Genomic DNA, 14,921 nt, shown 5'->3' on the forward strand with positions numbered 1-14,921 from the left:
ATTTGTTAAATGTAATATTTGATTTCAACTCAATCTTCCAAGAGGTGGTATGTAATGATGCTGCACTACAAAATCTATCATAACCTCATTCGATATGAACAAATTAAGAGATGAACAATTTAGAGCCTCCACAACTATCGCCCAAAATAGACACCAATTGGGGCACAAGAAGTATCAATAGCAATCTCTGATCATAAAATTATGGCAAATATCGAAGGTATATGACCAAGCAACCTAACCACTGTCGACCAAACAGAACAAGACGCCAAAAAGGCCACAAATAAGTTAAATTACATTCAACTACCATAGGAGGATCCGAATTTTCTAATTCAGTGCTCTTCACATAACCAAAAGACCAAGCCAATATACACAACCATAGGGCCATCTAACAAAAGAACATGGAACTCAACACATTCTCTTGTAATCAGGGCAACTGCAAAATTGGGACAGGCCCAGTAGATGTGCCGCCAATGCTCGACAATGTCTCAAACCCTTTGTCAAACTTCATAAATTGTCCCACCTGGGTTGCTGCCAAGTGGGCATCGCATAATGGAGCAACTGCAAACAGAAGCGAAAGAAAAGAAGAGTGTGTTAAAGAAGTTTCAGGGTTTCATATAACAAATTGCATGAAATTGTGCACCAAAACATAGGAGCATTTTTTTTTTCTAAACTATTGGATCATAATAAGACTTTAGTCTCATACTACACTCCCTTTACAATAAATTTTTTTACTAAAAAACCAGTGGCATCTCTAAGTTAGAAGGTAAAATGGATTTGAATTGGAAGACCGGCTCACCTACAGAAATTGCAGTGGTGCTTCTTTGATACCTAAAACAAAATAAAAACAATATTTAGAAGTATCTACAGTGTTTAAAACTCTGCCCACACAACCAACTGAAAGGAGGCTACTCATTTATGCCTGTACAATGTGCACTTACACACGGGACAGCAAATGAACTAATTCCTGGAGATCATCTGTTGAAAAACCAACCTCATCATATAGAACATGGCAATGGGAAAGTCTTGTTGTGCCCTAATAGAAAACACATATTGTAACGCCCCGTTTTCCCACAACGTGCATTACCTCGAGATTTCGGGAATTTTTTTTTTTTTCACATCACAACACAAGCCTCTCGACATACATACCTTCATCATAGTCATTTCCCGACAATCCCGATCGTACCTTCTTAGCATATCAAAATTTAAGAATTAATAGACTAAGACAGGTAATATCAATCACATCAACGGAAGCAAGATCGAAACCTCAAATATATATAACCGACAATTCCTTTACAATATCCAAATCGATGTTTCACATGAAAATATCAAAATATTACACAACCTCTGAACATCGTAGTCATAGACAAAACCTACGAAAACATAGCAGCTACATCTCGATGACATTCTTTCTCTTGGCACCACTACTTTCACCTGGAACGTTTGAATATTCTAAGGACATAGTCCAAATTAGATGCTGAATCATCTAAGTGAGAGTTCAAAAACGTTTTCATGCAGATATGAAAAATCATATACAAAATCGATAAATCCCGACATGCACCAGCCTAAGAGAATCCCACATAGCACTTAACCTTAATCGGGGAAAATGCAATTTCTCTAAAGGCGACACGACCACTTCGGCCCATTGGCAAAACAATCCTGCTTAAGAGGGACAACCTCGACATATGAACTCAGGAATCACCCCATTGTCATTGTTAGGCTTTACGCTCCAACTCAAAAACATTCCAAAACCCAACGCAACCCTGGCCCCAAGAGTGTCACATCAGCACTATCCTCGGAATCGACGTCACCTCGGCATTCATGCTATCGCTCAAAGGAACCTGGGCTGGTGTCCACTCGCAGCCCCGCCACTTGAGCCAACAACCGGGGTGGTGTCCACTCTCAGCCCCGCCACTTGGGTCCCGTAGGGTGAAGTCCGTTTCAGCCCCGTCCCAAGTAGGTCACCTAGCATTAATCCTAGGTACGCATCCCGAGTGCTGTCACTTTGGGCTACGTCACAGGTTACCAACCCACGTCCCACATGGACGACACAAAACAAGCCAATGCCGAAAATCATAACATGCATAAAATCAACATCTCAATGTATGCAATTTACCGTATGAAATTCAATGCATGAGTAAATAATTGTTTGGACAACCATAATAAATTAAGCCATAGGGATGAACATTCACAGTAAACCATTCACATGTCACTTAAAGTCTTTTCAGGTAGAACCACTCACAAGTCAAAACAAGGTTGGGGGCGAACACTCACCTTGGGCTAAATTCAAATTCTTCTCGACAAGCGCGGTACACCTCGATTTGTGTGCCTGTCTCGATTTGCGTGCCTTCTTTGAACTTCGCATGAGTCACTTCGTCTCAACCCTCAAGGCACCCTAATCATCACATTTATCCAACAATTATAATTTTCCTTAATTTTCTCACAATTTTCCTATTTTTCTCCCATTTTCTTCTCTAGTAATCCAAAATAAATATCTACACAACTATTTTATCAAATATTTTTACATAATAATTCATAAAACAATATTTATAATCCTCTTGGATTTTATGGAAAATTTTCATATTTTTCTCCTATTTTCTCAAATTTCCATAATTACTTTTTCTTGAGAAAATTTATTTCTCATCAATTTAATTCGAATATACTTCAGGAAAAATCACAAAAACTCATAAAATAAATTCCTTATACTTATGGAATTTTTTCAGAATTTTATAAAAATTCCTCCTATTTATTTTCTATTTACATTTCCTTTCAAAAATCAAAAATAATAATTTTCTCAAGAAATTTCCAAGATAAAAATTCATCAAAATAAACTATTCATCTTTCTAGAATTTCTGGATATTTTTCAAGAATTTTAATTCCTTTAATTCTATTTTTTTATCAAATTTTTTATATTTTCAGTATTTAAAAAAATACAGAAAATACCTCCGGTCATCTTCTCAGGCGACGGCGACCGGCGACCTTCTCCGATGGCTGATCTGAAGACACCATCTTGAAGCCCTCTTCAATTCGATCACAATGGAACCCTCACATGGCCGAAAAACTTACCGAAAGTTGCCTGATTTGACGATTTACAGTCTTGCTCCGACGAAGCTTTGCGTTTTCCGGCGAGCCAAATTGACCTTCGATTTGAACTCCGATTGACACGAAACTTTTCAGATCAATTACCCATCGCCTTGCGACCAAAATCCCCTTATTAGATCGCTCAATCGATCACTCTACAACCCGATTTCACCTTCACTCGATATATATATATATATACATGTGGCCGAATGCAAAAACACCTCTACACAGCTCCAAAAATTCTGAAACTCTCTAGAAATGATCCTCTTCCCTCAAGGATCAAAAGCCCCTTATTGGTTTCCCTCGATTTGCTCTCAAACTTGAGCGATTTGATGATTCAAATTCGGCCGAAACCCTTGGCTATTTATAGCCAAAATTCGACCCCCACGTGGCCAATTTCCGGCCAAAGCTTCTTCCCCACGCCTCCTAGACCTCCCTAGGCCACTCCCTGACGGTCCTAGGCTGCCAAATGGCCGGATTTTTCGGCCAAATCTATGGCCAAATCGGCCATGCTTGTACAATTTTTTGAAAATTGCACTTTGGCCCTTTGAAATTTCTCTTTTGCATTTTGGCCCTTACCCTCAAGCCCCTGATCTCTCTAGCACCATCACTAAGACCCTCAAGATTAGAACTTCTCATTTCTCCCTTGAAATTTCTGAAAATTTACCGTTTTGACCTCCCTCGGGTATTTTTAGAAAATTACACTTAGGCCCGATTGATTGATTTAATCTCAAAGCCATTCGATTCTACTTGAAACAACTTAAGGGTTGTTCTACGCATCGAATACTAGTCCTTGACATTCTTCGTTGACTTTTTTGACATCGTTTATAGCAATTCGGTAATACGAGCTTATTGGTAGCTGTACTTTTGCTGTACCGAAAATTCTTCCCGATCTCATTTCTTTTTTCACTAAAAGTCATAATTTAAATCACTTGTCATTTCTATACAATTTTCCTTGGCCATCTAGGGTTCGAGGTACTCCCTCCGACTAGAAGGATTCAAAGGGTCAAATGTAGTTTAGAAGGCAAATTTGGCTTCCAATAAACCAACAGATCAATTAAACATGTCAGAATAGCAACTTGAGTGTGATAGATATATGAGTGTTGAACAGAGCAACTTCTCACAAGGCTATCTTACTGAAATTTGGAGCGTATAAAACCTACACCAATAGTTTACCTCAGAAAACAATCTCTTATGGGGATAAGCATTAAGTATACTCAAATATGCCATTTCTTATAATTCACTTTTGATAAGTGACAAGACAAGATATCTCCCTCTCCAAGGCAAGCTGGCCTCAAGGCAATGAATGAACTGTTCAGGTGAAATGTCATGGCAAACTTTTGCCCAAAGCCTCCAAACCAAACCATAAAGTTCTTGGTCAAGGTTTTAGGTTGTCAGCATTACCTTGCCTCTAACAATAATAATTCCTTATCCCTACCTCCTAAAGATAATAATACCGGCCAAGGTTGTAATAACTTAAGACTGCTTATATTTTCACATCATTCTGTAAGTTGCTCATCATCTTAGCTCAAACAAATCCTATAATAAGCAAAGAAATGGCAAATAATATACAAAACTGTTGGCATATCATCTCTTAGGACGTCTTTTATCCATCAGTTGTATGTTGACTATTTGCATATCCATACTAGCCTTACTACTTTCACATCAACAACCCACCGCTCTATTTTGTTTGGGTCCACTAGTTTCTACACCATAAAACAAAGAAGGTTTCGTGAACCATAGCGCCTAAGAATGAGATATTTTAGAAAATGAAAGGGAAGCCTTGCAGATAGGAGATATAAAGATCCCTTTATTATTAAAATTCCACCTGCCATTGCATGGAAATAAGTCTTCTCCACTTCCTATTTTCAACTGGAACAGTCAAAACTACAGTTAGCCTAAACATCAGTAAAGTAGCTAATTGTAATTATACGGGAGAAAACAGATTAAAAACAAAGATCATGATTAACGCAAAAAACATCGGATACCCTTGGAGCTGGAAGAAAGCGCCTTTCAGCCTGTGTGAAGTTACTTCCAATTGAAATACCACAGGACCGCAGCATAGGCTCAAAATTGTACTTGTTAATTTTTAGAGCCTGCAAAACAAAACAATTTAGCACTTGCAGAAAATGACTTGAATCAAGTGTCCACAGAAGACACATACATCACTTAATACTCTCATCCGTTCTTGAGGCTTTTGTCTTGATTTCTCAACTAACGATGATCGTTGAAAAGTAGATCTATACTTAAAGTTTCGGCCAAACCCATAGAGCGTATATATGCACTGCCAGTCGCCACCGGCCACCGTGGCCGGTGGTTTCCGGCGATCAGAGGCAACCACCCAACACCCCTATCCCCATCGACCAACATACCCCAAAACCAGCAAGATCCAACGGCTGAATCTCCTTAGATCTAAGTTTAAACTTTTGACCAAACCCAAATAGCGAGTATATACGTATATATCACTTTAAAAGACTTACCTCCTTCTCCATCAGGGCCAATGGAGACGTGTGACGGACGGGGGAGAGAGAGAGAGAGAGACGGCTGGAGCTGTTGTAATGGAGGAGACGAAGAAACTGCAATGGAGGAAAGGAACGAGACGTACGGGTGGGAAAGAGAGGAACGAGAGGAAATGAGAGAGAGAGAGAGAGAGAGAGAGGGGAATGAGATGAAGGGTCGCGCAGGAGATAGCGAGAGAGAGAGAGCAAAGAGAGTAAGAGAGGGGGGATGGTGAATTGAGAGTATGTTAGTAATTTGCTCAATGGATAAATTTGTAATTTAACTGAGAGTGGCTTTGAGGGTCGCACTGAGAGGTGAGAGGTGGGCCGAATAGCATTACTCTAAATTGAATCCTAATAATGCTGCACGTCCAGAATGGCTTACAGGAAGTTTATTTTTTTTGCATTTACACCCCCCTGCCCAAACTCTCCCGCCCACTGAATCCCCCCCCTCTCTCTCCTCTCTCGCTTTAGTACGACTAGTCCAAGAACCCACCAGTCTTCAAGCCTCTCTGCAACAAAGGAAATAAACCAAAGCTTCTATTTTCATCAATAATGTCAAGGTTCTCTCACTTTTATTTTCACCATTCTATCCCCGCCCAAGAAACAAGTCAAGTTCCAGGGCAGCTTTCCGGCGCCACCCAGCCGACGGAAAGGGTCTTCCATTCTGCCCCAGTCGATGCCTGACTTCTCCATGGCTCTGCGCAAGTAGAATAGGAAGCTGGCGAACACGCTGCCGCTGATGAGGGAAAAATCTCTAACGCCTTCGGCGACTTTGAAGAATGCGAAGTTGTATGCGAAATCGGGGTAGTAAGTCGGCGAACTTGGCTGAAAAGAGAATCGGCGGCCTGATGGCGAGGAAGAGCTAATGAGTTCTTTTTGATCCTCGGTTTCGTTAGAAATTTTTCTTTCTCGTTAATGAGTTCTTTTGTTCTTTGGTCTGGTTTGGTTTGATTTTCTAGAGATTTTTTTGGAGATGTAAAGATTTCATTTGTGTTTGACAATATAATACATAAGTATTCTATACTTTCTGAGTTTCTTTAATGGTGATTTGGGTGAGGAGGAGAGAGTTTCTCTTTTAGTTTCTGTGCTTGTATTGATTGCTGGATTTTCAGAAGGATTGAAATGCTTGAAATTTCTCACTTTTCTTTGAATTTATCGGGTGGGTAGTGGACTTCTAACTTAGGATTGGTGACATCATTTTCAATTTTTTAGTAAAATAATAAGAAATCAATCTGTTTTTAAAGTGTTCCCGTTCCAAAAGTGACTTCAATTTGTAGCTTAAATTTCAAGACTACAATGATTAAGGATGAAGACAAAGAGATGGGTTTCAAACCATTGAATTGTAAAGCAGCTGCTGCAAATATGTCACAAATAGAGAAAGCGATAACACAAGGTGGGTGCGGCGGTGGTGGCAGGTGAGTGCGGCGGGGCTAGCGACGGTAGGAGTCGGGCGACTAGGGGGCGGCTGACGGCCAGAGCGGGAGCGGCGGTGGGGGGCAACGACAGCCTTGGCCGAAGGGAGAGAGAGAGTGAGAAAGAAAAGAAAAAGAAAGTGAGAGAGAGAGAGGGGGGAGGGAGGAGGGAAAATTTAGTGGGCGGGAGAGTATTTTGGGGGGGGGGGGGGGTTGGAAATGCAAAAATAAAACTTACCTGTAAGATTGCATTATCCATTGAATCCACACTAAGAGTCCTAAAACAAACTTTTAGCCTACGGCGGGGTTTGCCACTCCACCTGGGGGGGCAATATTTTTGCATTATTACTATTATCTTGGGTTGCTATATGTATGCTTGCTTGCCAGCACGTACAAATGATGTAACCTGCAGAGCCAAAGGAAGCTCCTGAAAAGGAAAACCAAACCAAGGAGCTTCAGCTATTGAATCAACACATGGTGAATATATATATATAATTGATGGGCAGAGATGGTAAATCGACGGACCGGGACATCTCACTCGGCACACTCATTTGGTGGATCGAGCCGAATTCAGCTCGCGAGGGAGTCGGGCAATGAAAATTGAGACCTGACACGGTCCTATGGCCTTTAATAAATGGGCCAAGACGACCCGACCCGACCCGTGGGTCTAGTTGTCTGGGCTGGGCATGAGTCATTTATTTTTAATTTTTTAAATATATTTTTTATTTTTTCTCAAATGTAATAAATATTTTTTAAAATATATTTATAAGTAATTAGTTTAAAATACGTTTTTTTTAAAATATGTTTATGTTTGTAATTACTAATTACTAATTAAAAACATAATTTTTTAAATATATTTTTTTATTTTTTGGTGAACCAGGCTGAGCTGCGGGCCGACCCAACCTGTCTACTACAATATGAGGCCGGGCCAGGCCAGGCCGACCTGTGAGCAGCCCGGCCCATGGGTCACTCGTCCTATTTGCATCTCTACATGCATGCAGTTCAATTAGGAATGTTCGTTTATATATGGATCATTACTTTTTAGTACGTACAGTACATCTATTTTCCATCAAAAGCATATTTTGTCCAATCACTTTGCACAACTCTATGACAACTCCTGCACATGTATGTAGCACACATTTTGTCCCTTGATTGAAAGAACAACAAACTAATTAAAGTAGTAAGAATAAAAAATAAAAGTAAAAATATAATTATATTCATGATATAATTCACAATTTTATTTTAAATTTATAGGATTCAAAAGTAAAATTAAAAAGTTTTAATTACTCAAATATCAAAATAATCTATTTGACTTTTGTGACAATTAATTAATATTATTAGCCCTTCACTCCTAATTAAAACCCAAGGAAACATGGTAAGGGGCACCCAATAAACCTAGCTAGCTAGCTTGTGGTGCATCCCAAGGAAACCAAAACTCAAGATCGCAATGCTCACCAATGCACCTAATTATCACTACACTATCATTCTAACTAGTGGTGCCACGTAATAATAGTTTATATTTATCATGCATGGAATTATACTATTTTGTTATATAAATAATCAATCTATTTTAACGTTTAAAAATCTATCAAAATTCTTTTATTTTCAAAACTGCCTATCAAATATTTTGCTTTAAAACACACACACACACACCCACCCAAGAATTAGAACTTGTGACCTTCTTAATTAGTTCTTATCATAATGAATCAAATAGCAACTTTAACATTAATTGAACCAAAAATTATCATTTAATTTATGCATTTCAAACTCAGGTATATATATAAGCCGATGGAGACTCAAAGATGTGTCCAACTTCTTTTATTTATTTTGTTTTTTGAATGAAAAATGGTAATTAAACTGGTTAAGGGTTCAAGAGATATATACACGGGATTAAATCAATCAACCTTAATTATGCAATTAATTAATTAATTACTTGTGATTTAAGATTCGTAAGTCATGATTTTATTAACAACCTTGTTTGATATATATTCTTTAGATCAAACATACCCAAAATGATGATATATAAATCCAAGCACAAATCAAATAAAACAATTACAATTCAGAGAAAATTAATTATGCCAACAAGAAGATTTGAATTTCTTGGTCATTAAGTCAAGAAGTTATTCATTTTATTTATTTTTTTTAACATTAACTAATTAAGGGACGACATAAAAATTCCTTGGTTTCATTTTATTAGAAAAAAAAAAATTAATTAGCCAAATGGTTATTAGTAATTTATATAAATTGGAAAAAACCATGCACGTTTGGTAAATTACTTTTCTCGACTTTCATAATTATCCAGTGAGGGCTTGTTTGGCATTGAGTTATTGAGATTTATAAAATAATATTTTTAATAAATAAATTTATCACTTTGGGTATGGTTAGATTATTAATGATTAAAACAGATATATAATCAGTTGAACCTAATATTTATATAATTAATTACTTTAAAATGGTAAATTTAGAATAAATTATTATGAGTTCTACGTCCTTAAATTCCAATGTACTTATGAACAACCACCTGTGAAATAAAAAATGTAAATATTTCAAATAAGAAAAATTAAAACAATATCATTTATTTATTTATTTTCCCATCTAAATACAATCTTAATTAATTGGTTTCCTTTTTGAGACAAAGCCTGCAATGCCAATCCTTCCGTATCAGCAGGTTTAAGAAATTAACTATATAAAAATATCGACAAAAGGGAATTAATTAATTAATTAATTAAAAATTCAATTATATGTGGAAATTAATTAATTAAAATTACAAGAAATTACTATTATTTTTTTTTCATTTGCTTTCCTCTTTTGCCATTTCGTTCTTTCTCCTGTCCCACTTCCCTATTATTTTTTTATCCTACTGGTCTTTCTCATGTCATCAACGACGATGGTGGAAAATGAAGACTTGTTATGTGATATGAGTGAATCTATATTATATATTATAACAAAACAGCCGTCAAAATTTTTCCCGCCAATTTTCAGTTACTATTTTGATATTTTATTATATTTTTTAATTTTTTTTACTTACTCGAAATAGAATTTTTATAGGTTATTAATTAAATCTAGATTTATGAAAAACATGTAATTCTTGGAACACGTAAATGATTTTTTTATGGTTGAATAATATTTGGAGAATGTGTAAGTATACTGATATATGAAGAGACAAGATCTAATCTATATTATTAATTTTTAAATATTAACTTAAAATTTTAATTGAAATAAATTATAGAAAAATGAGACTTTTTTAAATCGGGAGAAATCTTGAGATATCAGGTAATACTGCCGAATACCGACTGCCAAGTAAATTTTTTATTTTATTTTTATTTTATATATAGTTTAATTAATTTAAATTTATTTTTTTATAATTTTAAATGTTATAATTTTATTTTTTAACTTTATTTTTTTTATTATTTTCTTAAAAATGTGACATGTCTTACATGTGATAATTGATTCCTAGAGGGAATATGTAAAGTCATATATGAATAATCAATTTTAAAATCTTGATTATTATTATTTATATAATTAATTGATTATTTAAATTATCTTTATTTTATATATAGTTTAATTATTTTAAATTTATTTTTTTATAATTTTAAATGTTATAATTTTATATATAACTTAAACAACCGCCAAAATTTTTTCCCCCCATTTCCAGTTACTATTTTGATATTTTATTATATTTTTTAATTTTTTTGCTTATCCGAAATAGAATTTTTATAGGTTATTAATTAAGTCTATATTTATGAAAAACGTGTAGTTCTTGGAATACGTAAATGATTTTTTTATGGTTGAATAATATTTGGAGAATGTGTAAATATGCTGGTATATGAAGAGACAAGATCTAATTTATATTATTAATTTTTAAATATTAACATAAAATTTTAATTGAAATAAATTACAGAAAAATGAAACTTTTTTAAATCGGGAGAAATTTTGAGATATCAGGTAATACTGTCGAATACCGACTGTCAAGTAAATTTTTTATTTTATTTTTATTTTATATATAGTTTAATTAATTTAAATTTATTTTTTTATAATTTTAAATGTTATAATTTTATTTTTTAACTTTATTTTTTTTATTATTTTCTTAAAAATGTGACATGTTTTAAATGTGATAATTGATTGTTAGAGGGAATACGTAAAGTCATATATGAATAATTAATTTTAAAATTTTGATTATTATTATTTATATAATTAATGGATTATTTACATTATCTTTATTTTATATATAGTTTAATTATTTTAAATTTATTTTTTTATAATTTTAAATGTTATAATTTTATATATAACTTAAATATTATAACTTTATTTTTATTTATTATTTTCTTAAAAATGTGACATGTCTTAAATGTGGTAATTAATTGCTAGGAGAAATATGTAAAGTCATGTATGTATAATTAATTTTGAAAATTTGATTATTATCATTTATATAATTAATTAATTTAAATTTATTTTCTTATAATTTTAAATGTTATAATTTTATATATAACTTAAATATTATAATATTATTTTTTAACTTTATTTTTTTTGTTACTTTCTTAAAAATTTGATCTGTCTTAAATGTAGTAATTGATTGTCAAGAGAAATATGTAAAGTCATATATGGATAATCAGTTTTGAAAATTGATTATTATCATTTATATAATTAATTGATTATTTAAATTATTCTTATTTTATATATAGTTTAATTATTTTAAATTTATTTTTATATATTTTTAAATGTTATAATTTTATATATAGCTTAAATGTTATAATTTTATTTTTTAACTTTATTTTTATTTTTTATTTTCTTAAAAATGTGACATGTCTTAAATGTGATAATTAATTGTTAGGAGAAATATATAAAGTCATATATGTATAATTAATTTTGAAAATTTTATTATTATCATTTATATAATTAATTAATTATTTAAATTATCTTTATTTTATGTAGTTTAATTAATTTAAATTTATTTTCTTATAATTTTAAATGTTATAATTTTATATATAACTTAAATATTATAATTTTATTTTTTAACTTTATTTTTTTTTTCTTAAAAATTTAATCTATTTTAAATGTGGTAATTATTATCATTTATATAATTAATTGATTATTTAAATTATTCTTATTTTATATATAGTTTAATTAATTTAAATTTATTTTTTATATTTTTAAATATTATAATTTTATATATAATTTAAATATTATAATTTTACTTTTTAACTTTATTTTTTATTACTTTCTTAAAATTTGACCTATCTTAAATGTGGTAATTGATTGTCAGGAGAAACATGTAAAGTCATGGATAATCAATTTTAAAAATTTGATTATTACCATTTATAATTAATTAATTATTTAAATTATCTTTATTTTATATATAGTTTAATTAATTTAAATTTATTTTCTTATAATTTTAAATATAACTTAAATGTTATAATTTTATTTCTTAATTTTTTTTTACTTCTTTAAAAATTTGATCTATCTTAAATGTTGTAATTAATTATTAGGAGAAATATATAAAGTCATGTATGGATAATCAATTTTGAAAATTTGATTATTATTATTTCTATAATTAATTGATTATTTAAATTATCTTTATTTTACATACAATTTAATTAATTTAAATTTATTTTTTATAATTTTAAATATCATAATTTTATTTTTCAATTTAATTGATTAATGTCATTTATTTAATTCTCCTTTTTCCCATTGGTCTACTCCGAAGATGTGCTATATATTGGACTTGGAAAAATTAAATACAAATTAAATTTGTGTTTTGAAAATTATGTTAAATAAGATTCGGATTGTGTGGCAAAGCGTGGGAAAAAAAAGGGAAACTTAATGGTGACATGTGATTTGATAAATTGAGAGAAATAAGAGAATTTGAAGGAAGAAAAAATAATAAAAAAAAACAAATATCTCTCTCTTTTCTTCTTCTTCATTCCCGTTCAACACTTTCATTTCCTCTCTTCTCCTTTCTCAATTCTTCTTCTTAAATTTTCTCTTCTTCTTTACTTTTATTTAGTAAATTTTAACTGTGTTTTTTTATCCAGTTTGGTCTTCTGGTGTAACATAGCACCACTATTCTGTCAAGTGAGTGATATGAATATAACTAGGAAAAATTAAGCCTTGAGGATTCGTGTGGTACGCACATATAAGACAAATACACGTGAAAATTAAAAAAAAAAAAAGTCTACTCTTGAATGCATATTTTAGAATAAAGAGGTTGGTTATCGTTTATTCTTTTTTCATGTTATCGTGTAATTTTTGTATTTTTTTACGCATTGCTTATTGTATTACATGTTAATTTAGGTTTATTTTTTACATGATTTCGGGATAGAGTTATGTGCTTTTTATTGTTCATCTACCCTTGAATGTATATAAGGAAATTTTTCAAAATTTGTAATCCTTTTGTTGTATTCTCATGATTGTAACACGATTATTTTGTTTATTTTTTACTTCTTTATTGTGATTTTCATTTATTGTAACTACTAAATTATACAACTTTTGCTTTAACGATTTTGTTTTTTTTACAATATCCATGCATTGCATGGGTGATCCACTAGTTTATATATATATTCGAACCCATCATGCATCTAAGTACCAAACTAAATGTGTGTTGAGTTCTACGAAGGAAGCCATACAGGTGGGTTCTTAGATGGAACCCAAATGGCATTCATATCGACCATCAACTGTATTTTTTTTTTTTTTTATAATTTTAAAAGAAGGATAAAGAAATGAGAGAGGAGAGAAAAAAAAAAAGATGGTATTTTTATAAAATTAAATTTCTTTACCTAACAACAAAAAATTATAATGAATTTAAAAAAAAAAATCTTGCTGTTTTTAAAAATACATAAAATAATTAATACATTAACCAAATATCAACTTGAAATTTACCCTAATTAATAAAAACTATCTCAACGCTAACGTTACCCATTATCATGCATGCACCCACCCCCCCCACCTACCAATATTAAAGGATAAGCCATTTGTGAAATTATTTTATTTCCCTTCAACAAGCCTCATAATAATAAATCAACCCCCAGTGAAAGGTCAGGCACTATTGCACCCGACTAGCCAAAGTTACAGAGCGCAGGCGCAGGCGCAGGGATGAAGTTTCTATCTGCTTTCTTCCTTATTTTCTTGGTAAAAATTAATTCCCAACTCAACAAAATTTCTCCATACATTATATATAAAATTTCATTGTTATGTATATAAATCACTCGTCATCTTCTCCGATCAGGTCACCATGGCCAGTGACGCAAGGAAAGATCTGGCAGAGTACTGGAACAGAAGAATGAAAGGCGAAGCCATGCCGAAAGCGATCGAAGAACTCGTCCATGGAGATCCAGCGCCTCTCTCTCAGAAGTGGAAATCGTCATCTTCAAAGAGCATAAACATGGGCCAATTCAACAAGGACTTTGACACCAAGCCTGTTCGGATAATCTATCACGTCACCCATGCTCCCCACCACAGAGTGCTCCAGCCTTTTCTCAGGGACTTGAAGCTCATGGGACATGGAGAAACCGAGCCGGAAGGAAAGAAATAATTTGATTGCGTTTCAAGTCTTGAGTGTAATAAATTGCCCGCATCGACGATTAAGAATGGATATTTACATATAAATATATGAAGTATATAGCTCTTGGTAGCTTGCTTACTTAGATCTCTACCATTAAATAAGTCTTTGATCTCCGCTCTGGATAGGGGAACAGGGGAGAGTGGTGAGGCTGTGAGAGAGAGAGAGAGAGAGAGAGAGAGCCAAAATTGGGGGAGAAATTAGAGGCATATTTTAGGGTTTAATTCAAGACTCAAGAGATGGTGAAACCGACGACGTTCTATGGAGCGAAAAGTATGGATTCGAATAACATTGATTTCATCATACGCCAGACCCAAAAAGCTCATCTCTTTACGATTCCCTAGTGATGGTTGTTAGCCGCGGCGGAGCTAGAAA

The 14,921-nt window shown here is 32.7% G+C and overlaps 1 protein-coding gene and 1 long non-coding RNA gene across 3 annotated transcripts in view; one reads left to right on the forward strand and one right to left on the reverse strand.

The window, feature by feature from the left end:
• Positions 1-161: 161 nt before the first annotated feature.
• On the reverse strand, positions 162-1,045 carry LOC127788181 (uncharacterized). Its single transcript, XR_008020297.1, has 2 exons — positions 797-1,045; positions 162-558 (listed from the first exon to the last, which is right to left on the reverse strand). It is a non-coding gene; the product is annotated as an uncharacterized LOC127788181 (long non-coding RNA).
• Positions 1,046-14,011: 12,966 nt separating this feature from the next.
• Positions 14,012-14,921, forward strand: part of LOC127788473 (uncharacterized) — a 52,699-nt gene continuing 51,789 nt past the window's right edge. Inside the window, exons 1-2 of one of the 2 annotated variants that reach the window (XM_052316781.1) lie at positions 14,012-14,116; positions 14,214-14,688. In XM_052316781.1, coding sequence (XP_052172741.1) covers positions 14,081-14,116; positions 14,214-14,519 — 342 coding nt within the window. In that variant the 5' untranslated portion in view covers positions 14,012-14,080 and the 3' untranslated portion in view covers positions 14,520-14,688. Of the gene's footprint in view, positions 14,117-14,213; positions 14,689-14,921 lie in introns of those variants that run through there. The other variant, XM_052316790.1, reaches the window with a different exon arrangement.

This window comes from Diospyros lotus, chromosome 1, assembly GCF_014633365.1.
Source record: "Diospyros lotus cultivar Yz01 chromosome 1, ASM1463336v1, whole genome shotgun sequence".
NCBI classification, from domain to species: domain Eukaryota; kingdom Viridiplantae; phylum Streptophyta; class Magnoliopsida; order Ericales; family Ebenaceae; genus Diospyros; species Diospyros lotus.